Below are 21,662 nucleotides of genomic sequence, written 5' to 3'. Positions count from 1 at the left end.
ATCTCCATGCCCAAATTTATGGGAAGCTAGGGCAACCAAGCCCATGCATGAAGGGCCAGAGAGGCATGTGAGAAAACGTGTTGAAATGGAAGTCTCAACCTGGGGCTCCCTAGGGTCAAGCAGGACACCAATCCAGCGACTCTCTAGCTTCACTCAAGAAACATTAAGTAAGCATTCAGAATATTCCAGGCATATGTTTTTCAAATTGTAGTAGATGGATAATCTGTCCGAATTCTCTCCTGTGCTTCCTTGGGTGGGGAGGGGGTGGGAGCTCAGGAATCCGCATTTTAAAGCAGGTGATTCACACTAAGGTCTGAAAACCACACAGTTCCAGGCACTGCACTGGATGCTGGGTCCAACTCAAGGGAAGGCAGACGTGGTTCGTCTTACCACTATATTTATGTGGGAAGGGGGCAGTGAGGGAGTGAGATAAGAGATGATTACAACAAGGTGATAGGGTGCTAGAAAAGAACGACGGGAAACCACAAGAGATGCACTGGGCTCAAACTGAGGAGGGTCAGAGAAGTCTTACCAAAGGACAGCGAAACCAAACTTGGAGGAGCTACGGCTCTGAAGAGAAATGTGTATCTCACAGAAACATGGCTGTTTTCAGTTCGTAGAGTAGGTATAGCAGCGGCTGTAAACGAAATGGCTGGGGGAGGGTGCAGAGTGAGAAGCAGGCGAAGGACCCAATTGTGAAAGACCCCAAACCACCCCAGCCTCGAAGATGTAATCTCTCCTTGTCTTCGCCCGCCCTAACGCCTTCGTGGACCTAGGCCCGCTCCCAGGGTCTCCAAACCCACCCGCGGCCACTCGGTAGCCCAGGAGACACCATCCAGCTCCCCGACGCCTGGCAAAACAGGAGGGGCGGGCCTCGGCTCTTCCGGGATGCGCCCCGCCCCCGCAGACTGAGCGGGACGTGCCCGCCCTGCGCGACGACGTCAGCGCGCCCGCGCGCGCCAAGGGAGGAGTGAGAACTGCGGTCCGGGAGGCGCTGACGCTCCGGTAAAGCGGCCTGAGTCGAGGGGAGGAAGGGGCGGGACGAGGAGTTCCCCCCAGAGTACGGGGTCGCGATTTGGATCCAGAGCTGGAGCCCTTGGGGAGCTCAGCATCGCGTCCTCTCCCAGCAGGTCCCCGTCCGGCCCGGCGATGGAGTTTCCGGACCTTGGGGCTCACTGTTCGGAGCCGAGCTGTAAGCGATTGGGTAAGCGGGTAAAGGGGTGAGGGGCGGAGCACGCGGGAGGCGGGGCCGGGCGGAGCGGAGGGCTCCTGGGCTGGGAGTGCCCGAGGAGGGCGGGGCTCGAGCTTGGGGCGCGGCTTAGGAGATAGTGGAGTAGGGCCAGGGTCCAGTTGGTTCCTAGTGCGGCAGCGTTTTCCTGCGCCTGACTGGAAAGCTTGAGTGAGCGGGAACGTCGAGGTCCCACTGGACCTGCAGTCTGACCCACTTCCTGCAGATTTTCTGCCGCTCAAGTGCGATGCCTGCTCGGGCATCTTCTGCGCAGACCATGTGGCCTACGCCCAGCATCACTGTGGATCTGCTTACCAAAAGGTGAGGGGGCGGTCTGAAGGTGAAAGGGGGCGGGTGGAGGATGCGTGCAAAATCTCCGGAACCCCTCTGCCTCACATTTTCCCTTCTTTATTGTCTTCTTGAGGCTCAGTGCTGGGAACATTATTTCCTTTTGCGTTTATGGAGGGCATGTCCAGGTTCTTTCAGGGGGATTCTCTCAGGATCAGAGATCTGACTGGACTGGGAGTAGGCCACAGACCGACCCCTGCTCCCTAACTATAGGATATCCAGGTGCCTGTATGCCCGCTCTGTAACGTGCCTGTTCCTGTGGCCAGAGGGGAGTCCCCTGACCGTGCTGTTGGGGAGCACATTGACCGAGACTGTCGCTCAGATCCAGCTCAACAAAAACGTAAGGTAACTGTTAGAGGGATCAACCATGGTCACCTGGGACTACAAACGCCTGGAACTCTGCACAGCTGTTAGGACAGGGTTGAAAAGGGAGCAGAGATCTCAGCAGAGACAATCCTTCCTACTCCACCTCAGATCTTCACCAATAAGTGTGAACGCGCTGGCTGCCGGCAGCGGGAAATGATGAAACTGACCTGCGACCGCTGTGGCCGAAATTTCTGCATCAAGCACCGTCACCCACTGGACCATGATTGCTCTGGGGAGGGGCACCCCACCAGTAGGGCAGGGTAATTGCAACCAAGTTCTCTACTTGCTTTTGGGACCTGAATGAACCTTTGTCATAACAGTTGGGAAGCTTCACCCCGTCTCCTTTGGCTAGGGAGTCTTTTCTTTCTTTTTCAAGTGCATGTTTTCCAGATCTTTTGGAGGAGCTCCCCTTCTGACTTCCTGGGTCGGGGGTGAGAGGAACCTGTTAAGCCGAAGGTGCCTGGAGGCATGCCCAGAGTGTCTCTTCCTACAGACTGGCTGCCGTCTCCAGAGCACAAAGCTTGGCTTCTTCTACAAAGACCGTCCCTAGCCCGAACCAGACCTTGCCTTCGTCTTCCTCTGCCAGCAGGTAGGCCTGCCTGTTTCCCTTCTCCCTTTTCCCCCTTCACATCTCTGACCTGAGCCTCTTGAATGTCTGCCATAGAGCCACAACTCAGTCTCCAACCCGGACGGCTCCTCCAGAGATTACTTTGCAGAATGGCTTGGTGAGTGGGGCAGAGGTTGGATGGACAGAAGCAGACCCGCAGAGAGTGAAGTCCAAGGCACCTGGTCTTATTTTCCCTTTTGCAGAGTGAGGATGAGGCTCTGCAACGAGCCCTGGAACTGTCCCTGGCAGAGACCAAACCCCAGGTCCCAAGGTACCTAACTCACTGGTAAAGGGTGGGGCGTGGGTGAAGGCTCAGTTTGGAGGGAGGGAGGGCAGAGGGACTGCTTTCATCCAACGCAGGATAATAGGAACTTGGGCTCAAAATTAAGTTTTTGAACTATATGACCTTGGACAAGTTCTTTGGCCCCTTACGGTCTTAATATGTTCAACAAAATGAGGACAATACCAACACCCTGTAAAAACCTACATGTGAAAATTTAAACAATACTTAGAAGGGCTCAGCACAGTGATGCCTAACAGATGAGATGCTCACATTTTAGATACTAAGTTAAGCTGTTCCTTCCTCCCAGTTCTCAGGAGGAAGAAGACTTAGCTTTAGCACAAGCACTATCAGCCAGTGAGGCAGAATACCGACAGCAACAGGTATGAGGACGGCGTAGAGATGGGCCCTGTGCCAGGAGTAAGTAAGGAGTTTGCGGGGTAGGGGGAAAGGCAGGGAGGGTGTTCTTCCAAGTGGTAGAGTATACAGGGGTGTTTATCCTTTTGTTTTCCTATGACTCCACTCAAGGACTGTCCCTCATTTCCTTGACGTGGCACCCTGTCTTCCTCTCCTTCCCCTCCCCTTGCTCCAGGCTCAAAGCCGCAGCTTGAAGCCGTCCAACTGCAACCTGTGCTAGGGCCCTGGGCTTGGGGAGGGAGGCTCAGCTGAGGAAGACTGTGGCCCTCGCACCTCTAGGGTCCACAGGGAGAGGAGGCCCGGAGCAGCCGGAGTGAAGACGAGGAGGAGTGACGTGGAGGCCACCTCCAGGGAGCATCTGGAGAAACAGCATGTGGAGCTGAGCCTACAGAGGGCTCTGCTGGCCGCTCCAGCTGCATGGGAGTGAGCCGCTCTGAACTGCTCCCTGGCCAGGTGCCACTTGGCCCCCCTGCATCTTGTCATCCCCTAAATACTGGGGTTCCCCTCCATGTATAGGGGGCAGGGAGGGGCACTAGAAACAATAAAGGATGGGCAGTCTATAAGACACCAAAGTGGTGTGTTTCTCTTTTCCAATCAAAAACACAAGAGTCCCGTCAAGAATGCTCATCTGACCTGCAGTGGAGGCCTGCTGTAGTTCCCCACACCACAAAGTCATAGTGATCCTAACACAGTCCACACTTTTATTTCCCCCACAATGCTCTTCTGAAAATCCCTGTTCCATCACTGTAGCTAGCACCAAGACCAGGATGAAACATGGCAGGGAAGAGGGATACAGTGTATTCCGCTCAAAGTTATCCTTCAGGAAGGAAGTGGCCACAACTTTTGTCATCATGCCTTAGTCTGGGGCTTGGTGTCTTCAGAGACTTCTTCTTGTCCCTGCTGCTGTAGCTGCCACATGTCAGCATACACCCCACCTCGGGACAACAGAGCCTCGTGCCTGGGGCAAGGAGAAAAACGTAAGTCCCAACCAACTGTTATTTGTACCCCAAGAGTCCTTGCCACCAGTCTGTGCGATGACAAGGAACTGGTGAAGGAGATCCTTCCAGAAACTCCTGGGATTCCACGACCTTACCTTGGGGCCCCCACTTCAGAGGCCCTTCCCTGTTTATCATGCTGTGTCCCTTACCGTCCTCGCTCCACGATGCGGCCATCCTTGATGACGAGGATCTGGTCAGCACTGACCACCGTGGAGAGCCTGAGAGGTCAGAGGTCAGTCACCCACCACAACACCTGAGGGGGACCCCACCTGCTGCCTGTCCCATACCTGTGTGCCACCACGATGGTGGTGCGGTTGGCGCAGACTTTGGCCAGAGAAGCCTGGATGGCCCGCTCGTTGTGGGTATCCAACGCAGATGTTGCCTACAGAGAGGAACTTAGGTAAAACTGTCCCTCCCACCAGATCCCTGGTGGGAGGAGGATGCAAGTGGCTAGCCGAGGCCTCAGGAATCAACAAGGACCTTGTTTTGCACTTGAAAACTGTAAAGTGTTTTTGTGAAACATGCATTCGTGCTAGCTTTCCTACATGAAGAACGGTGCTCAGCAGGAATGGTTGGGCACAGGCTCGGGGAGGAAGGAGGTGGGGAAGGCGTCTCAGGGCCCTCACCTCATCCAGCAGAACAATGTCTGGAGCCTTGAGAATGGTGCGAGCGATGGCGACACGCTGTTTCTCCCCACCACTCAGCTTCAGTCCCCGCTCGCCCACCTGCGTATCATACCCTGTGGAAATTGCCCACCTCTCTCAAGTCACATGTACTACACTTGGTTTCTGTGACCAGATGGGCAAGGACGGGGTAGAATGGAGGTCAGAGGCAGTAACGGGCCTGAACTGGGCGGGGGGAGACCCTGAAGGGGAGGCTCACCTTCAGGGAAAGCCATGATGGTGTCATGGATGCCTGCAGCCTGAGCCGCAGCCTTCACCTCGTCGTTCCCAGCTGTGATGCGGCCGTAGCGGATATTGTTGGCAATGGTGTCATTGAAGAGGACAGTGTCCTGGGGCACGACTCCAATGTGAGACCGGAGAGAAGTCTGGGTCACCTGGGGCCAAAAGAGCATATACTCTGGCCTGTGAGATCCCTCCAGGCCTGGAAGGTAGGATGGGCTGGTGGGAAGCACATGGGATGAGAGGCTCTGCGTGAGAGTCCTGCCTTCACCTCCCCAGATCCCAGCTGTGTGGGCAAATCGCTTAATCTAACTCTGTTTCCCCATTGATAGAGAGAAAATTCATTTTCTCTCCCTGCTGCCCTCGATGGCTACAGATCTTTGTGTCTCATACGGCATCCTAGGAATCGCTCCCGTGACTACTTTCCTTATACAAACCATATGCCGCTAGAAAGGCTGAGGTATCCTGACCCAGCTTTTTGTAGGGGTGACAGCTCTTTCTCTACTCCCTGGATGCCCAGCACGTACCGTTCTTTCACATACGGGCCCCTAAATTATACTCTTCCCCTGAGCATCCTTACCTGTGAAATATCCTGCCCATCTATTCGGATGCAGCCGGAACTGATGTCATAGAAGCGAAATAGCAGACGCAAAACTGTGCTCTTCCCTGCTCCCGATGGGCCCACCTGTTGCATGAAAAACAGAGGGAGAAAGGACTTCCCTGGTGGTGCAGTGGGTAAGAATCTGCCCACCTGGGCACATGGGTTTGCTCCCTGGTCTGGGAAGATTCCACATGTCTCGGAGCACCTCAGCCCATGCACCACAACTACTGAGCTTGTACTCTAGAGCCCGAGAGCCATAACTACTGAGCCTGCATGCTACAACTCCTGAAGCCCATGTGCCTGAAGCCTGTGCTCTGTAACAGGAGAAGCCACCAACCACAACAAGAAGCCTGTGCGCGGCAACAGAGTAGCTCCTGCTCGCTGCAACTAGAGAAAGCTTCCACACAGCAGTTAAGACCCACCACAACCAAAAAAAAAAAAAAGAAATTTAAGGAAAGAAAAACATTCTCAGGCCCGTTGGCTTTTAAAGCTTTCTCTCCAAGAGGCCACCAATGTCCACGGAGGAGCCACATTCAGTCCTGTGACCCAATATGAGAGGGCTCTCTGACTCTACAACCTGGATCCTCAGCTACCACGGGCACTGGAATAAGGGAAGCTCAAGGAGTCTTGGTCAGAGGGCTGGGTCTCCTCTCACCAGGGCCAGTGTCTGTCCAGGCATCACGGTGAAGGACACGTCCTGCAAGGTCTCCCGCCTGCAAGGAAGGGTGAGCATGGTCGGCAGGCCGGCTATACTGCCAGGGGCCCCTCCCACCACTAGAGCTAGTACTGGGCCCTGCCGCCTCTCGCTCAGTCTGTCTTCCCAGATGGTGGTGGGCTGAGAAGCAGGGGGGAGGGGCAAGGGGAGGAGCAGTGTGTAAATGGACACGGGAGAAGGGGCCTGTGGGACAGTGGAAGGGGAGGGGCTCACCCATCAGTGTAACTGAAGTGCACGTTTTCAAACTCAATCTGACCCCTCTGAAAGCGAAGGGGCCCTGCGCCAGGAAGGTCCTTCACCTGGGAGAGTGCCACCATTGTGTGCCATTACAGGCCTGGTATCCTCCAGACACGAGGAACACCATGCCAGCTCCCACTCCCTACAAACCCACTCCTCTCTCCTCACTCACTTCTGTCTTCTCTTTCAGCAGGTCAAACATGTTCTCCATGTCGATGAAGTTGGTCTGAATCATCCTGCAAGAAGAGGTCTGGTTGGAGCGCCTCCCGGGAGCTGGGGAGATAACAGTGCACCCTGGACAGGTGAGGGCTGGCATCAGGTTACCTGTAGTAGGTGCCAAACCAGTTGAGAGGCATGTATAACTGGATGATGTAGGTGCCAAACAGCACAAAGTCCCCGACCTGTGGACATCCAGGGATGAGGACAGAGTCACAGGAGGCTGGTGGGCTGTCACCCTGCCAACTAGCTACCCCCTACCTACTTCCCACCCATGAACCTGATGGCCTAGACAAAGTCCCCAGGCCCAGGACAATTCCCTCACCTGTAGCTTCTGCTCAGTGACAAAGTAGGCACAAAGCAGGGAGCCGGCAAGGAGCCCAAGTCCAATCACCAGGTTCTGGGTCTGATTTAGTAGAACCAGTGAAGCATTTGACTTCCACTCTAAACTCTTGGGCAAGGACAAATAAGGAAGGAATGTCATACACATGTTGACAGTCACCAAATCCCAACCTGGGCCCAGGCACATCAACCTCACAGCCCAAATTTTACTCCTCTCAGGCCTGGTGATTCCACAAGTCCTGGCTGTTGCTCTCAGTAGGCCGCAAACCAGCATCCTGACCTGATATTTGATGATGGCCTCGCGATAGCGTTCCACTTCATAACTCTCTGCGTTGTAATACTTCACCTGATGAATTTCAAACCAGTGCTGTTTCACATGGCCACAGCTTTCGGCTCCATTCCCCATCCCTCCTCCCTGATTGTAAGCAGCACACTTTGCATCCTCCCTGGTCCTTGTCAGCCCCAACAACCCCAGGCACACTCCTCTACATCTCCAAACCTCACAACACTGCCACTGAGGTCTCCGTTACCGTCTCAAAGTTTAGCAAAGAGTCCACAGCCCGGGCCCGGGTAGCATTCTCCTGCATGTTCATGGCCCGTCGAAACTTTGTTCTCCACTCAGTGACCACGATGGTCAGGGCTAGAGAGTGACAGGAGAAGCGAGAGGGAGGAGAAGAGAGCAAGTCACTCCCAGCAGCAGAGACCACGTGTATGTCTGCTGCTGGTCACGTGTACACTAACCCTGTGTTATAACCCAGGGACCCAGATTCCCAAGGGAGGGAGTCCTAAGCTCCCTGAGGGAAGGGGCTGTGTCCAAGACATCATCAAAGTCTGCATAAAGCCTGTGTGAAAACAGTTTTGGTGAACCAATGGAGGCAAGCTGCATCCTATCACGTGAAGTTCCTCCTTGACTTGAGGTTCCACAGCGGGAATCTAAAGTGACCAGGATGTCCTTCCCTATGGAAAGCTGGGGCTTCCTTGACAGAGGATGCTCACCCATCACACTGGGGAGCAGCAGGAGCCTATTGGAGCCCATTGATCTACAGCTTCTCAAAGCTGGGCCATCTGAGTCGGGGCAGGACTCATGTTCAAGGCACTCCGTAAATGGTTCAGGGAGATGGTTTCACCAAGCAGCACTCACCAAGGTAAAAACCCATGCACAGGAACACAATGAGGCCAAACCAAGCATTGAAGAACATGCTGAAGTAGACAATGCCAATGATGATGTCAGCCAGCGTGGGGATGATGTTGAATACCAGGTAGCTAGGAGGCAAAGTCAAGCAACAAAGAATAGGTTAAGGGCTCAGGGTCAGTAACTCTACCTAGGAGGTTTCGACATAGTGTTGTGTTTTCTATAGCAACAGACTAGAATCAAGCTAAATGCCCCTTAAACATCGATGCCCCTTACCTTATTATGGCTAAATAAACCATAGCATGCCCAAACTATAGAATGCTTTGGATCAATTATAATGCATGAGAAAGATCTTCACGTATGGATGAGACTGTTGTTGTTTAATCACTAAGTTGTGTCTGACTCTTTGCAACCCTGTGGGCTGTAGCACGCCAGGCTCCTCTGTCCCTAGAATTCTCCAGGCAAGAATACTGGAGTGGGTTGCCATTTCCTTCTCCAGGGGATCTTCCCAACCCAGAGATTGAACCTGCATCTCCTGCTTGGAAGGCAGATTCTTTACCACTGAGCCACCAGGGAAGCCCGGATAAGAATACATCTCCATAACATTTTGATAATAAAGCCATTCTGAGAAATGACGCCTACATCATGATACCATCTGTTTTAGGAAACACCTCCACAATACCTACTAGTTCTATATGTATATATGTAAAAAAATGCAAAAAAGCAGAACTCTACATGCTAAACAGAGTGGGAACCTCTAGTGAGTGGAATTCAAGAGATTTGCTCTGTCTGCTTTATTGGAATTATTATAAGGGCATGTGTATATTAATTTTATAATTTAAGAAAAAAAACAAAGAAGACAGGCAACTCCTTCAGCTGGGTGGGTTGTCCTGACAGCCCCTCCACCCGTTTCCCCAGCCTTGCCCTCCCGCAGTTCCTTTCCATTGGCATGGCACCTGAGCAGCCCCGTGACACTGGACGTGCCCCGGTCCACGATCCGCAGCACCTCCCCCGTGCGGCGCCCCAGGTGCCAGCGCAGTGAAAGTTCGTGCAGATGGGAGAAGAGGCGCAGTTCCACCTGCCTCGAGGTGAACTGCTGCACTCGGATCCATAGGAACGTGCGAAAGTTGGTCACGAAGCCTGCAGGGAGCCAGGGGAGGCCTTGGTAGGGCTGAGCGGCCCAATGACGTCAGCCCAGCAGCAAGATGTGAAAGGTCTGAGAGCACCAAGGGGCCCGGGGGAGGGACGCCTATGGAAGGAGGGACAGCGGCCAATGCCAACCAGGGTGACAGCAGAGTCCCTCATACCTGTACTGCCAGTGCCACCCCCCTGGAGGAACTTGAGGAAGACATAGATGATGACCGTCCAGACCAGGGAGTTCCAAGGTGCCTTCTGGGTCAGCAAGTTCACTATGGAGAAAATGAGTCCAAGCCCACTCAGAGACCCTAGCACTCTCTTTGGGAGAAACTGCCCTAGGCATCAGCCACAGCCTCTACTGACCACCCAGTTCTCAACTCTGTCACACTTCCCTGGGCTAGTCTCTGCCACCATCCAGGCCAATGAAGGACCAGAGTGCTAAGCTGACCCCCTCCTTCTCCCCCTCACCTATGTCCCTATAGAAGATGGGGACCAACACGTTCAGTCCCCGCTCCAACCCCATGAGCCCCAGGCAGAGGAGCACAACAAACTGCAGAGCTGGACTCCCCCGAGGCCACAGGTAGCCACTCAGTAGGCGGAGCTTCCTGCCTAGGTCTCGCCAGGTAGACCTCGGTGGCCCCTCTGTTGATGGAACCTAGGATGGTGAAACATGTAGGGGAGGGGAGCTCAGAAATCAAAATGGTATTAGCCAGAAACCCCCTAAGGAAAATGTATGGGATTATAGCTCCCAGGTAACTTGGACCCACATGTGACCCCTGATGGGCTCAGGAAGGCTAACAGGGATTTAGATTTAGGAAAGTGAGCTATTATGGTGAGTAGAAATGATGACGGGGAATGGAATTACGATAGACCCTAAGTTTTAGAAATTGAGGTGTACCTGGCTCCTCTCTACATCTTGATCCTCTTCATTGACCCGCAAGGTGTAAGACTGCGGTCGGAGTCCAGGGGCCCAGAGCCCCAGGACAAAAAGTCCTCCAGAGACCACATACCGCAGCACCCACAGGCTAAACTGAACCTAGAATTAAACATAGGCGGGGAGACTATCACTGAGGGCCAAAGTCCCATTTTCACTACTTGTAATATGGCTGGGCACGGGTAGTACACACACCAAGTCCTCTTCAGGGGCCCAGCATCTAATAGGCTTCAAAAAAACCTACAGTGACTCAGCACTGCCACTCCCCACCAGCTGGCTATCAGCTCCCAGCAGTACTGGCCCCTCCTTTCTTCCCTTTCTTAAAGGCATTTGAAAAGCGTGGAAGCAATGTGAGCAGGCACGTCACGCGTCCCCTCCCCCCACGAGGTCCCTCACCTGCTGGCTCAAGTTCGTCCTTGCCCACCACCATTGTGGGTTGTTCCAAGACACCAGGGCCAAATTCTCGGCTGCAAAAGACACAGTCCAGAGGAGCAGGAGACCCGGGCTGTGCCTGAATTTGATCCAGACGCCCATTGCTAGCTTCTGCAGTGCCTGGCTCCGTTCTGTTACGAGCATCGCCAGACCACAGGCGCTGGCCACAGTCCCCAGTACAGAAGCCAGGAAAAGGTAGCCTGGTAGTGGGGCACCCTGGGCAGTGCCCACCCGGCCAACGAGGCCGGCTAGGGGCAGCGCTACCTGAAGTGTGGCCAGAAGCAGCTGCAGCACGTAGGGAGCGACGCGAGGGCCGTCCGCCCAAGACACCCTGTCGGCGCCACCAGGCCGCTCCGGACGTCTGCAGGGAAAAGCCGGCACCAAGGCCAGAGCCCCCAGGGCTAACAGCGTCGAGGGCACGAGCGTGAAGAAGAAGCAGGGGCTGAGCCCACCCTTCGCCCAGACCGGACCCGCGGGTCCTTCGGCCTCACAGTAGTTGCCCACAGTCACCATGGCAATGCGTGGCCACCGACAGAGACTGCGGGGACTAAGGGACCAGAGAACTGGAGAGGCGGCCGCTCAGGGCGGGGTGCGGAATCCCGAGTATCTCGGGTCATGGATACTCTGGGCACTGAGCCGCAGGGGTCGCCGGGCAGGGTCGCACGTGGACCCAGCCACACCACCCACTCGCTTCGCGCACGCGCCGCCGCCACGCACTCACGCCGGGCACGTACGCGGTCTCCGCCGTTCGCCCTCTGCTCGCGGCAGGTGACCCTCCGGCCGGGTCCGGGCCAACGGGAGTGTTCAATGTCCGACTCCGGCGACTCTCTTCCACAGCAGCCCCGCCCACCGGGGCCGCCCCTGGCCCCTACCCAGGTCCCCATTGGCCGAGAGTCTCCGAAGGGGCGGGGAGGGGGATGGCGCACGCAGAAAAGGGAAAAATAGAAGGGCGGAGCCGGCACGGTCACGTGCTCAGGGCGGGAAATCCGACCGCACGTCCTGCCGGAGTCCTTGACCTCCGAGGAACCGTGGCTTGGGAAGCTGCCCTTCTGCTCGCCCGCTAGGTCGGTATATCCGAGATCGCATAGACCAGCTTTATCACGGGGCGGACACCCAGTCCCCGGCCACGTGGGTGGTTCACAGACACCCCACCCCTCCTGCCCCCCAAAACCCTAGCCGCTCCGGACAAGAAGCCGCAGTCAGTCCCTTCTTTATTAAAGGTTGTCAAGCTGTACACGGTCCCCCACCCCATTCCGCTGTAAGTTCGGCTGCACAGTTCAACCGCTCACCTGCAGCGGACCGAGCTGGGGGAGAGGGGCGGGGGTGGGGGGGCAGGGAAAGGAGTTGGGTCCCAGCATGCAGTGCGGCAGCCCAAAGCCGAGGGCGAAGCCATCCTGTCGCCCCTCCATCCCCCTCTTGGGACAGCGGGATGCAGGCCAGAGCGCTCTTGCTGGGAGACAGACAGCCGAGGTCACACTCTGGCCCTTTCCATCCCATGTGCAGGTGGTACAGGGTACAATAAGCAGCAATGGGGGCCAGGAAGGCCGCAAGTCTCCCGGGGCCCATCCTAAAAAGTTGGAGGACAGCAAATCCCTGCTGTCCATCCCTGCTCCACAGTTTAGAAACCTTCCTTCTTAGTGTCAAAAGATAGCATTAGGGGAGCTGGGAGCTAAAGCCTCCACACCAACACAAAGCAAAAGCTGAACAGAAGGGGGGAGCAAGGGAACAGAAGGGGAGCAAGTGGCAAACATGCCAGTGATGTATGTGCAGGAAGCAGGGGAGAGGTGAGCAGGCTGCAGCACTGGGAGAGAACTGGGGGTGAGGTAAGGGCCACAGCCTGAGCTGCTCATCTGTTCGGGGGTGGGGAGGGAGGCTGCAGAGGTTGAGGGTCCAGGCCCAACCTCCCCACTCCACAGTTGGCACACGTTCTCCCTGCTTGGCAGCTTCTGGGGTGGGCAGTCCTCTGGAGACTTGCAGGGGTAGGTGCAAAGGTGGCAGTACTGGGGCTGGGCTGGGGACCAGTTTCTAGCACCACACTCTGAGCCAAGGGGGGTCCTGGGGATGAGGCTAGAGTCCCATGTGCCCTGTTTCCTAGGCCCCCTGTCTCTCTCCTGGGGCTGTGGCGAGCGCAGCATTGGCACCTCCCTTGGCCAGGCACGGACACACAAACAATACACGCGTGGAGCCAGGCAGCACTCGGGAGCCCTCCATGACGGACGGATGGGGTGGCAGGGCAGCAATGGCCTCCATCCTGGGGCACAGGGACCCTCCTCTGGGATGGCAGGGCAACGATGGCCTCCATCCTGAGGCATAGGACCCTCCTCTGCCTCGTCTATACCTGTGGAGAGATATGGGTTGGTTATGGAGCTGGTCTTCAGCAATCTGCTTCCACAACAGAAGCCTGGAGATAAAGGAAAAGGAAAATTTGATTCTGAGGCAGGTAAGCAAAGGAAAAATCGAGTCCTGGGTTTCACAGTTGGTGAGGGGAGAGAAGGCAGTCTACTTTGGAGGAGAAGTTGCAGCATCTGTGCACAGGAGGCCACCTCCCTTCACATGAGAAGCTTGACCTCAGCCTGAAGTTACTACTTCTGGCTGTCGGTTTCGGGTCTTGGAGCCCTTACCTTATGCACCTGAGGGGGGAGCTCATCCTCTGAGCCCTCTTCGGGCACAGGCTCCGGGTGCCTTGATGCTGACTGCCCATCTTCAGCCCATCCTCCCAGGGGCAGCCGAGAGAAGTGAGAGGGAGCCCGGGGCACTGTGCCAGGATCTACAGACACAAGTGAGTACTCTTAGTGTGCACACAGACAGGAATGAAGAGATGGGCTCTGGGGCTGCTGGGGGAGTTGGAGGCGCCGGGGAGGGACTAGTCTCCTTGGGTCTGGTCCCTCTGACCTCTCTCCTCCCCAGAGGCCCCAGAAGGACCACTCTTCCCTGAAGGCTCTGTCTCTTCTGCATCCCCAATGCATACCTGTGATGCCTCCGTAGCGCCTCTGGAAGCCCCCCTGCAGGGCAGTGGTCTCAGGAGCTCCAGGCCGGGGTGCAGCACAGGGATAGCTTGCAGAGCGGGGGATAGGCTGGGCCCGGGCCCCCTCTCCCCCCTCTTCGGGGGCACTCTCCCCACTCTCATCACTCTCCCGGCGGTGCCACACATGCCGCTCAGGTTCAGCCTGGGCCTGCTGCTTGTGGAGCTGAGAAGTGGGGGATTCGTTAGTTGGGGACAGAAAGTGAAAGTCGCTCAGTCGCGTCTGACTCTTTGCGACCCCATGGACTGTACAATCTGTGGAATTCTCCAGGCCAGGATACTGGAGTGGGTAGCCTTTTCCTTCTCCAGGGGATCTCCCAACCCAGGGATCGAACCCAGGTCTCCCTCATTGCAGGTGGATTCTTTACCTGCTGAGCCACAAAGGAAGCAGTTGGGGACAGAATGATATCTGAAATAGTTACCCTCCACCATGGTATTGGCCAGTTCTGATTTATATCGCCTCATCTAGAACCACTCACTCAGAGTACCTGTTATGTTAATAACATGTAACATACATGTGATGTTTTACAAGTTAAGTTCTCAGCAGATTCCTGGAACAAGCCTGTGCATAGATTGTAATAGCTCTCATTTTCCCCAGTCATTTGATTCCAGAGTAAATTGTTTGTGAATCTAAGTGCCAGGAGCTCTTTTAGGTGCTGGGGATACAGCAGTAAACAAAATAGACAAAAACCCCAACTCCCTGGGGCTTATATACTTGGATGGAGTGGGGGGAGATAGACAATAAACAAATAAATAAGGAAAAAATACCAGTGTCAGATGATGCTAAATGCTATGGAGAGAAAAACAGAACTGGAAGATTCAGGAGGGTAGGCAAGGGAGGCTTTTACTCAGGGTGGCCAGAGATGGTCTCATAGCATGGGAAAGAGCAGACCTGAATGAGAAAGAGGGAGCCATGTGGATATGTCAGGCAAGTGGATTCTTAGCAGGGGAAACCACAAGTGTGGAAAAGCCCTGGGTGAAAGTAAGCTTGGCTGAAAAGGATAGGAAGAGGAAATACGCGGGAATGGAAATTGCAGAGCAGGTAAATGGCAGAGAAGGGATTCGAGCCCATGTTTTGCTTTTCCACGTCTAAAACCCTCTATTCTGTTTTTAGCCGCCACCTTGGTTCTACAGCCCTGCCCCTCCTGCCCACTCACCTGGTGCATGTAGAGGGCATGCAGGCTCATCTCAGTGGATGCATATTCTGACAGCACCAGGCTCTGCAGCTGGCCTTCCCACACGCTGCTCCCGGAGCTGGCTGTCCTGGCATCCACCCTGTCCCCCACGCCAGCACAGACAGCAGTCATCAACATTTCTGAGACCCGCACAAACTGCTGGGGGCTACTGCCATGCCCGCCCCTCTCGGCCCACTGCTACTCACCCAGAGCCTGTCATGGTGCTGGGAGCCCGGCCTGTGGGAGCCTGACCAGGCTGCAGAGGCGAGAAGGAGCGCAGAGCAGAGGCGACTTCAGCCCTGTGCCTGGAGCCCTGCAGGTCTCTAGGCAGAGGGGGGCCCCGGCAGGATGAGCCGGCTACCACATTTGCAATAAGGCTCAGTGGCTGTGAATAAAAGGGGTGGTAGAATTCTCAGGGCACAAGGAGGCCTCTGGGTCCCCCAGGACTCTGCACATTAGGACCCAGTGGCATAGACTGAATGAACAGAGAGAAGGAAACCAACAGGAGGGTGGACCCTTCTGCCCCACACCCTCAAGTCCCAGCTCCTGGTGTCCACTCTGCCCATCATCTCCCAGTCCCTAGGAACGCACCTCAGACTCGGATTGTAAGGACTGGATGGACGTAAAGAGGGCATTTTCCGGGAGCAGGCCCCCTTGGGCAAGGCCAGCAGCTGCTCCGTCCCGCTGAACTTGCTCCTTGAGGAAACCTAGGAAGGCCGTGCTCTCACGTGGTGGCTGCCAGCCAGGGTTGGTGATGGCAAAGTGCATGAGTGACAACTCTGTCTTCCCATCCTCGGCCTGCTGGTACACTGAGGCCTCCGTCTGCCCACCAGACAGCCACTGCACAAGGGAGGCTGCAGTGAGCAGGACTGCCCCTTACAGAAGCCCTTTTGGTACCCTTCCTGCAGTGGAGGGGGGAGGCCTTGCCCCTGGAGGACAGAGACCACAATGCACTGCTGTATCTCGTCCGGGGGCCCTAGTGGCCGCCCTACAAGTAGCCACATGGTGTGCTAGCTGCTTGGTTTGTGCCTTTCTCAGGGGAGCTTGGCCAAGGATGCAAGTTTAAGGCTATAATCCAGTCTAGGCTCCTGTTTATAAAGCCCGTGGTGCAGGGCTGCCACTTTGTGATTCATTGGCTCAGAAGGGGTATCTTTTTGCAGTTTGCCCCAAAATGCTGTATAGGCCAGCATCGCCTCTGGCCAACTGCCCCCCTCCTTTCCTAATACCTGGGGATGCCCATGCTGGCGAACATCCATTTGCGCGAAGGAGCAGGTGTCTCCAACACCGACAACCTCCACAGTGAAATTGCGGAAGAAGTCTATAATCTCCAGGGCCCGTGGGCGCAGGCAGAAAATGAGGATGAGAGGTGTGACAATGGGGCTCAGTAACTCCTCCAGGATGAACACCTAGAGAGGAAGAAAGGGACTGAGGTCACAAGAGAGCAGGAGGGAGACCAGCCCTCGGCACCGAGCTGTCAGCCAGTCTCTAGCAGGCCCTGACTCCAACTCCACTCACTGCCTTGTACTGGAAGAGCTGGGCAAACTCGTCCCGGGTCTGCGAGCGGTGGGCATTACCCTGCCAGTGGTCAGGCATGTAGTGGATGTGAGCGAGGATCACGCGGAGCAGCTGCTCAGGGCAGAACACCATGTGCTGGTCCGGGATAAAGGACCTGGTAGGATCAGGGACATGGTGAGATGGAAGTCCTTCCTGGAAATGACAGGCAGCCTGCTCCCCCCTGCTGCCCTGGCCCACCTGCACACGGTCACGGTGACCCCCAGGAGTGTGACGGTAGTGAGGACATGTTCCACAGCCAGCACGTCTTCATCATAGATGGTGAGGGCAATAAGCACGGCCAGGATGGAGCCAGCGAAGAAGGCGCAGTTCTTGGCCAGCAGTGTCAGCAGTGGTGACAAGAAGCAATTCATGTACTTGGACGCAGGCTTGTAGCCTCGGTTGAGGCGGGACTGCAGCTCATGCTCCAGCTCGTTGAAGTGGCGGAGGTAGCAGCGACCGTAGAGCGACCAGCAGCGCGCACCCAGGGCGCCCGGCTCCCGCTTGAGCACCTCGGCATAACTGAAGAAGGCGTAGAGGATCTGCCAGATGAGGATGAGGGGGCACAGCAGGAAGTTGGCAATGCCGATCCACAGGATGCGGTTGCTGAGGCGCTGGGCCAGCTCCAGCCGTTGCCCCCCACGTTTATACTCAGCCTTGAGGCTCCATTCGTTGAGAAAGAGAGAGCCAGGTCCCCAGAAGAGGATCAGCTCGAAGTTGTACTTGAGGCCCCGGGTGAAGAAGACAACCTCCCCAAGACCCGGCAGGCGGAAGCGCAGGGGCAGGAGGGACTTGTTCACCAGGGCCACCATGTAGTTCTGGAACCGGAGGATGCGGTGGTAGATGTCCAGCTCTGTCAACTCACGCTTGTGGATGCAGATCTGGTGCTCCTTCTGGGTCTGCACGATCCGGGCCTGCACTTCTTGCCATGTGCAGTATGGAAGTGCCGACTGCGGTGGGGAAGAGACGGGGGATGGAAGGCGGGGTGGTTGCCTCAGCCCCTTGCCCTCCATGAGCTGTGAGGCTCAGGGGTCCTTGGGAGCCTTTAAGCAGACCCTGCCTGACCTACCAAGGATGGAGGAAGTTGCCTGATGCCCAGGAATATACCCCACCCTTCCCAGGCTGTGGAAGACATCCTGGACTGTGGTGCTAATTGCCCAACTTCCCAGTCTCACCATGGGGATGCGCAGAGCATGCAGGTAGAAGGAGTGGATCTCCCAGTAGCAGCAAATGTTATAGATAAACTTGATGAGCCGGTGGACCCAGAAGACACCAGCGATGACCAGGATGGTGATAAGGGAGCCATTTTCCTGAATCCTGGTGGGGCAACAGGGAAGGGGAGGAAGAGTGGCCTGAGGCCTCTGGGCAGAAATGCTGCTGTCCTAAAGGATTTGGAGAGGCTGAGCCTGTGTTCTGGGGAATGTTACTGCCTCACACCCCATCTCCCACCTGCTAGCTGAACTACAGGCTCTAGTGCCCTCTGACCTGCAGTGCTTACCTGGCACTACAGACTTGGGCAGGCAGAAAGGCATCTGGCAGAGTGACCTTGACAGGCTCGGTTGGGTGAAGACTGTGGTTCACCATCTTGTTGGCGAATAGGATGTCATAGTCCACACAGCTGACCAGGAAGGTGGTGAAGGCAACCACAAAGAGGAACTGCCTGGGGAATTGGGCAGAGGGGGTGTGGTCTGAGAGTCAGAGAGACACCAGTGAAATAACCGGGAAAAAGTGAGAGTCTGGAAGTGGCAGACCAAGACTAGGGAGCAGCCTCTGGGGAAATGGAGGGCCTTTCTCTACTGCTTGGCCCCGGGAGACCCAAGGCAGCACCTATTTTTGGCTCTTAGCTTCAGGCACCACAGAATCAGCCTGCTTTTCTATCTCATGGTAATCTCTGCCACCACTCACTCTTTCAAAGGTCTTACACTGTGGTCTCTGGTCGCCAGTCCCTGATTTCCTGTTGAGATTGTAGAACCCCTTTGCAGGTTTCCACCCCTTTACTCTTTGGCAAAGCCATATGGCTCCTTCCTCCAAGAAGGCCCTCTACTCAGCAGTAGGTCTAAGGTACATCCAAGGCAGAACAGAGGCATTTTTCTCAAGTAAGCATCTGGCATCTGATACCTCCTGATGGAACCATGCTCATTCTACTGGAGCTCTGATGAGTCTGACTTCTCTTTGTGGAAGAGACAGGACTTGAAAGCCTTCCTTATAAGGGTGATTAAAAAAGATAAGTCTGTAAAACTTGGTGCCACACCCAGCCTTAAACTATAAAGGTTCGCACTTTTGAGCCTTGCACCTAGTTGCCCTGGCAGTTTGGGCCAGGGGTTGAGCTCAGAGACAGGAAACACTGTGATGTGTTCCTTCACCGCACCATCCGTCCCTTGTACTTACATGAGCTCAAAGATCTCCCCGATGAGCATACAAGTGAAACCATTCTTCTGGTGTAGATTATAAACGTGTAATTGTTAAGAAAAAGTGGTCGGTAGAGACAGCAATTAAGAGCACAGACTTTGGTGTCATGTACCTGCGATGAAGTCCTGGCTCTCTGACTTTCAAGCTGTGTGACTTTGGCCAAGTTACTTAACCTCTCTAAGCTTCTGTCTATAGTAGTATAATAGCACTTGTCTTATAGGATCATTAGGTCTGAGATAGTGCATGTAAAGTATTTAACACAGAACTGACACAAAGTCAAAAGACAATAATTATTATGATTATTAGCATACCATCAATAGAATCACCCTCAGAGAGGTTCCTTATAAATTAATACTACAAAGTACAATGCACATGGCTCTTAATAGATGTGGGATATCATTATTTATAACTGTCATTATTTCCCTAGCCTCTACTTAGGCTCAAGGTGCACTCCACTCCCCTTTGAGGGATTAGAGCCAAACCCACACCAAGTTCTTCCCCTCAAGGAGCCTGGCTTAGAGAGGGGCTGAAGGTTCAAGAGCTCCAACACAGAGACACAAAGGATATTCGAGAGAAGAAGAGGTCAAGGTTTTCGATGTGGTGCCAAGGTGCTGTGGGTACAGGAGCAGAGATGTCAGAGCCCTGAAGAAATGGAAGCCCCTTGCTCCCTCAGTGTCCCTCCACCAATTCTCCCCCAAGTCCCAGTTCTGGCTGTCATGTCCAAGAACTCACACTTGCTCCCCTCAGGGACATGCACCAACAGGTCCTCCTCTCCAGGGGGTGAATCGCTGTAGGAGGCCTCTAGGCGCTGGTATTCAGTGTCAAACTGCGCCATCACCACCGCCCCCTGTCCACCCTGTCCACCTGTGGGCACAGAGGAAAGACAGACCCAGGTTCAGACCTTCTGCTGTCATCTTCCCTGCCTACTAGAACAGAAATGAATGAGAAAGAATCCTTAGGCTTGGTCTCCACTACTAGTCGTCTTGGATCAAAGGCAGAGGGAGTAGTAACCCAAGGAAAGCAATATGCTCAGGGCTTGGGAGACCCTCACTGACCAATGAGGTCAGTCATTCCTGTAGTCTTTACTGAGTGTCTACTGAGGCCTTGCTGGCCTGAAGACAGACTCTGCCCCTTTATGGGGTGGGGCAGCAGGGTCTGTTTCATCTTCTATTCAGTGGAGAGAAGGGGCCCTCCCATTCCCCTCCTAGAGAAACCCTGGTCTCCCAAGAGACTAGCAGTTTGGAAGCACTTTGTAAACAGAAGTTTGAGATAAGCACATGGCCCTACCAGCTCCATGGACAGTGTCAGCTCCGCTCCAGCCCTTGATGCCCTGGCTCTGCAGCTGCTGGAGGAGAAGGTGTCAGGCCCCAGAGAGTGGGGAGTGGGAATAGAAATAAACCCAATGCTACCACTCCCCCCTACCCCCCAAATCCCCCCACCCCCACTCAGGGGAAGCCAAGCAAGGGGCAGGGAGGCTGCAGTGGGAAAGAGGCACCCCTCCTAGCCTAAGGCTATGCACACTTCCTCTGGTTGTGCCATATGAGGCCACTCATTCAACTCTAGGGTCCCATGCTGTGGCTTAATGAACCTGCGGAGACTGTCTGTACAGGGCTGGACTGTTCTCCATGCCCCACCTCAGCCTGAGGAATTAGGTGGGCCTTCCCCGGTCCGCAAGGTCCCAAACCCAAAACCCAAGAAGAGAGTCTCTCCTAAAAAGGAGCTGCCCTTGCTTCCCTAGCAAACACCCAGCAGGCAGGCAAAGTTCCTAGATGGGATATCCTGACTGGGTCAGTGTAGACCCAGATCCTGGCTCAACTGTAGGTTCCCTTGGTCCTGGAGACAGGCATGATCTAGGTGGCACTCACCCAGTCAGTGCAGACCTTGAAGCTGTGGAGCACTGCCCAGCCTGGCCCCAGTGGGGTTCCCCAGGTTAGTGAGAGCCCTGGATCCTAAGAAGCTGACCAAGCCCTCAGGGAACTCACCACTCACTGGGTCAGTGTAGACCCAGGGCCCATAGAGCCCCTGTCAGCCGGGCCCGGGCTCAGGGGTTCCTGCGGACGTTGGAAGAATCGAGCCAGTCCGACAGCCGATACACCCAGCCGAGCTGGGTTGCCTTTCTACACCCAGCTGCCACGACCCGAGCCCAGCGCGCCCCCAGATCGCCCGGCCCCAGGCCAAGGGCTCGGCTCCCAACAGCGGACAATCTTGCGCGCGGCCCCGCCGCTCACGCGCGCCCCCGTCCGCGCGCCCCCGCTATCAAAACATTCCGGCTGCGCGCCTCCGCCCCGCCCGCGTTGCCCCTTCCCCCGTTACGCACCGCAAGTCCGCTTAGGACTCCGCGGTCATACCTGGCCAGGCCCGACACGGGTCGTGAGATTTCGGTGACCGGGCTCGCGTTTCACCACAGGAACGGTCACCCGGGTGATTCCAGGGGCTCCGTCGGCTTCACTGGGCTCGGCCCGACCGGGAGCGCTAGGCCCGGCGTCTGCCACTCACTGTCAGACGCAGTTAGCCTGACCAATGAACGTGGGGGTGGAGACACGATGGCCAATGCTCGGCGTCCGAGGCGGGACTAAAAGCTAGAGGCGGGCCCTGGAAGTCAGGGAACCAATT

At 55.5% G+C, this 21,662-nt stretch overlaps 3 protein-coding genes across 20 annotated transcripts; 1 reads left to right on the top strand and 2 right to left on the bottom strand.

Annotated features, from left to right (window-relative positions):
• Positions 1 to 898: 898 nt before the first annotated feature.
• On the top strand, positions 899 to 3,816 carry ZFAND2B (zinc finger AN1-type containing 2B). 11 transcript variants are annotated; one of them, XM_043909988.1, is made up of 10 exons: positions 899 to 1,005; positions 1,131 to 1,192; positions 1,455 to 1,549; positions 1,790 to 1,921; positions 2,051 to 2,202; positions 2,436 to 2,531; positions 2,607 to 2,667; positions 2,753 to 2,820; positions 3,140 to 3,212; positions 3,526 to 3,816. In XM_043909988.1, the coding sequence occupies exons 2-10, from the start codon at positions 1,150 to 1,152 to the stop codon at positions 3,577 to 3,579; spliced, it is 774 nt and encodes a 257-aa protein (XP_043765923.1). In that variant the 5' UTR covers positions 899 to 1,005; positions 1,131 to 1,149; the 3' UTR covers positions 3,580 to 3,816. The 11 variants fall into 11 exon arrangements, with proteins under 11 accessions (XP_043765923.1, XP_043765919.1, XP_043765926.1 ...); XM_043909984.1 differs by having other exon boundaries at positions 903 to 1,005; positions 1,131 to 1,204; XM_043909991.1 differs by having other exon boundaries at positions 904 to 1,005; positions 1,131 to 1,204; positions 3,140 to 3,249; positions 3,422 to 3,816.
• A 111-nt stretch (positions 3,817 to 3,927) lies between these two features.
• Positions 3,928 to 11,745, bottom strand: ABCB6 (ATP binding cassette subfamily B member 6 (Langereis blood group)). Its single transcript, XM_043909959.1, has 19 exons — positions 10,857 to 11,745; positions 10,425 to 10,562; positions 9,995 to 10,181; positions 9,697 to 9,798; positions 9,346 to 9,529; positions 8,399 to 8,520; positions 7,788 to 7,897; positions 7,538 to 7,603; positions 7,241 to 7,366; positions 7,024 to 7,100; positions 6,872 to 6,935; positions 6,676 to 6,761; positions 6,403 to 6,460; positions 5,727 to 5,831; positions 5,127 to 5,301; positions 4,871 to 4,983; positions 4,532 to 4,626; positions 4,394 to 4,462; positions 3,928 to 4,204 (listed from the first exon to the last, which is right to left on the bottom strand). Exons 1-19 carry the CDS (start codon positions 11,403 to 11,405, stop codon positions 4,096 to 4,098), a joined length of 2,535 nt encoding a protein of 844 aa, XP_043765894.1. The 5' UTR covers positions 11,406 to 11,745; the 3' UTR covers positions 3,928 to 4,095.
• A 341-nt stretch (positions 11,746 to 12,086) lies between these two features.
• On the bottom strand, positions 12,087 to 21,554 carry ATG9A (autophagy related 9A). 8 transcript variants are annotated; one of them, XM_043909965.1, is made up of 17 exons: positions 21,398 to 21,536; positions 21,032 to 21,100; positions 20,337 to 20,394; positions 19,782 to 19,913; positions 19,617 to 19,660; positions 19,029 to 19,093; positions 18,139 to 18,300; positions 17,816 to 17,957; positions 16,842 to 17,590; positions 16,605 to 16,758; positions 16,316 to 16,495; positions 15,681 to 15,929; positions 15,296 to 15,474; positions 15,072 to 15,189; positions 13,861 to 14,080; positions 13,514 to 13,659; positions 12,087 to 13,230 (listed from the first exon to the last, which is right to left on the bottom strand). In XM_043909965.1, the coding sequence occupies exons 4-17, from the start codon at positions 19,882 to 19,884 to the stop codon at positions 13,225 to 13,227; spliced, it is 2,517 nt and encodes an 838-aa protein (XP_043765900.1). In that variant the 5' UTR covers positions 19,885 to 19,913; positions 20,337 to 20,394; positions 21,032 to 21,100; positions 21,398 to 21,536; the 3' UTR covers positions 12,087 to 13,224. The 8 variants fall into 8 exon arrangements, with proteins under 8 accessions (XP_043765900.1, XP_043765895.1, XP_043765897.1 ...); XM_043909960.1 differs by lacking the exon at positions 21,032 to 21,100 and having other exon boundaries at positions 21,398 to 21,554; XM_043909962.1 differs by lacking the exon at positions 21,032 to 21,100 and having other exon boundaries at positions 20,337 to 20,391; positions 21,398 to 21,551.
• Positions 21,555 to 21,662: the final 108 nt, after the last annotated feature.

Source organism: Cervus elaphus, chromosome 8 (assembly GCF_910594005.1).
Source record: "Cervus elaphus chromosome 8, mCerEla1.1, whole genome shotgun sequence".
Classification (NCBI taxonomy): domain Eukaryota; kingdom Metazoa; phylum Chordata; class Mammalia; order Artiodactyla; family Cervidae; genus Cervus; species Cervus elaphus.
This window is presented reverse-complemented; position numbering and strand designations above follow the sequence as displayed.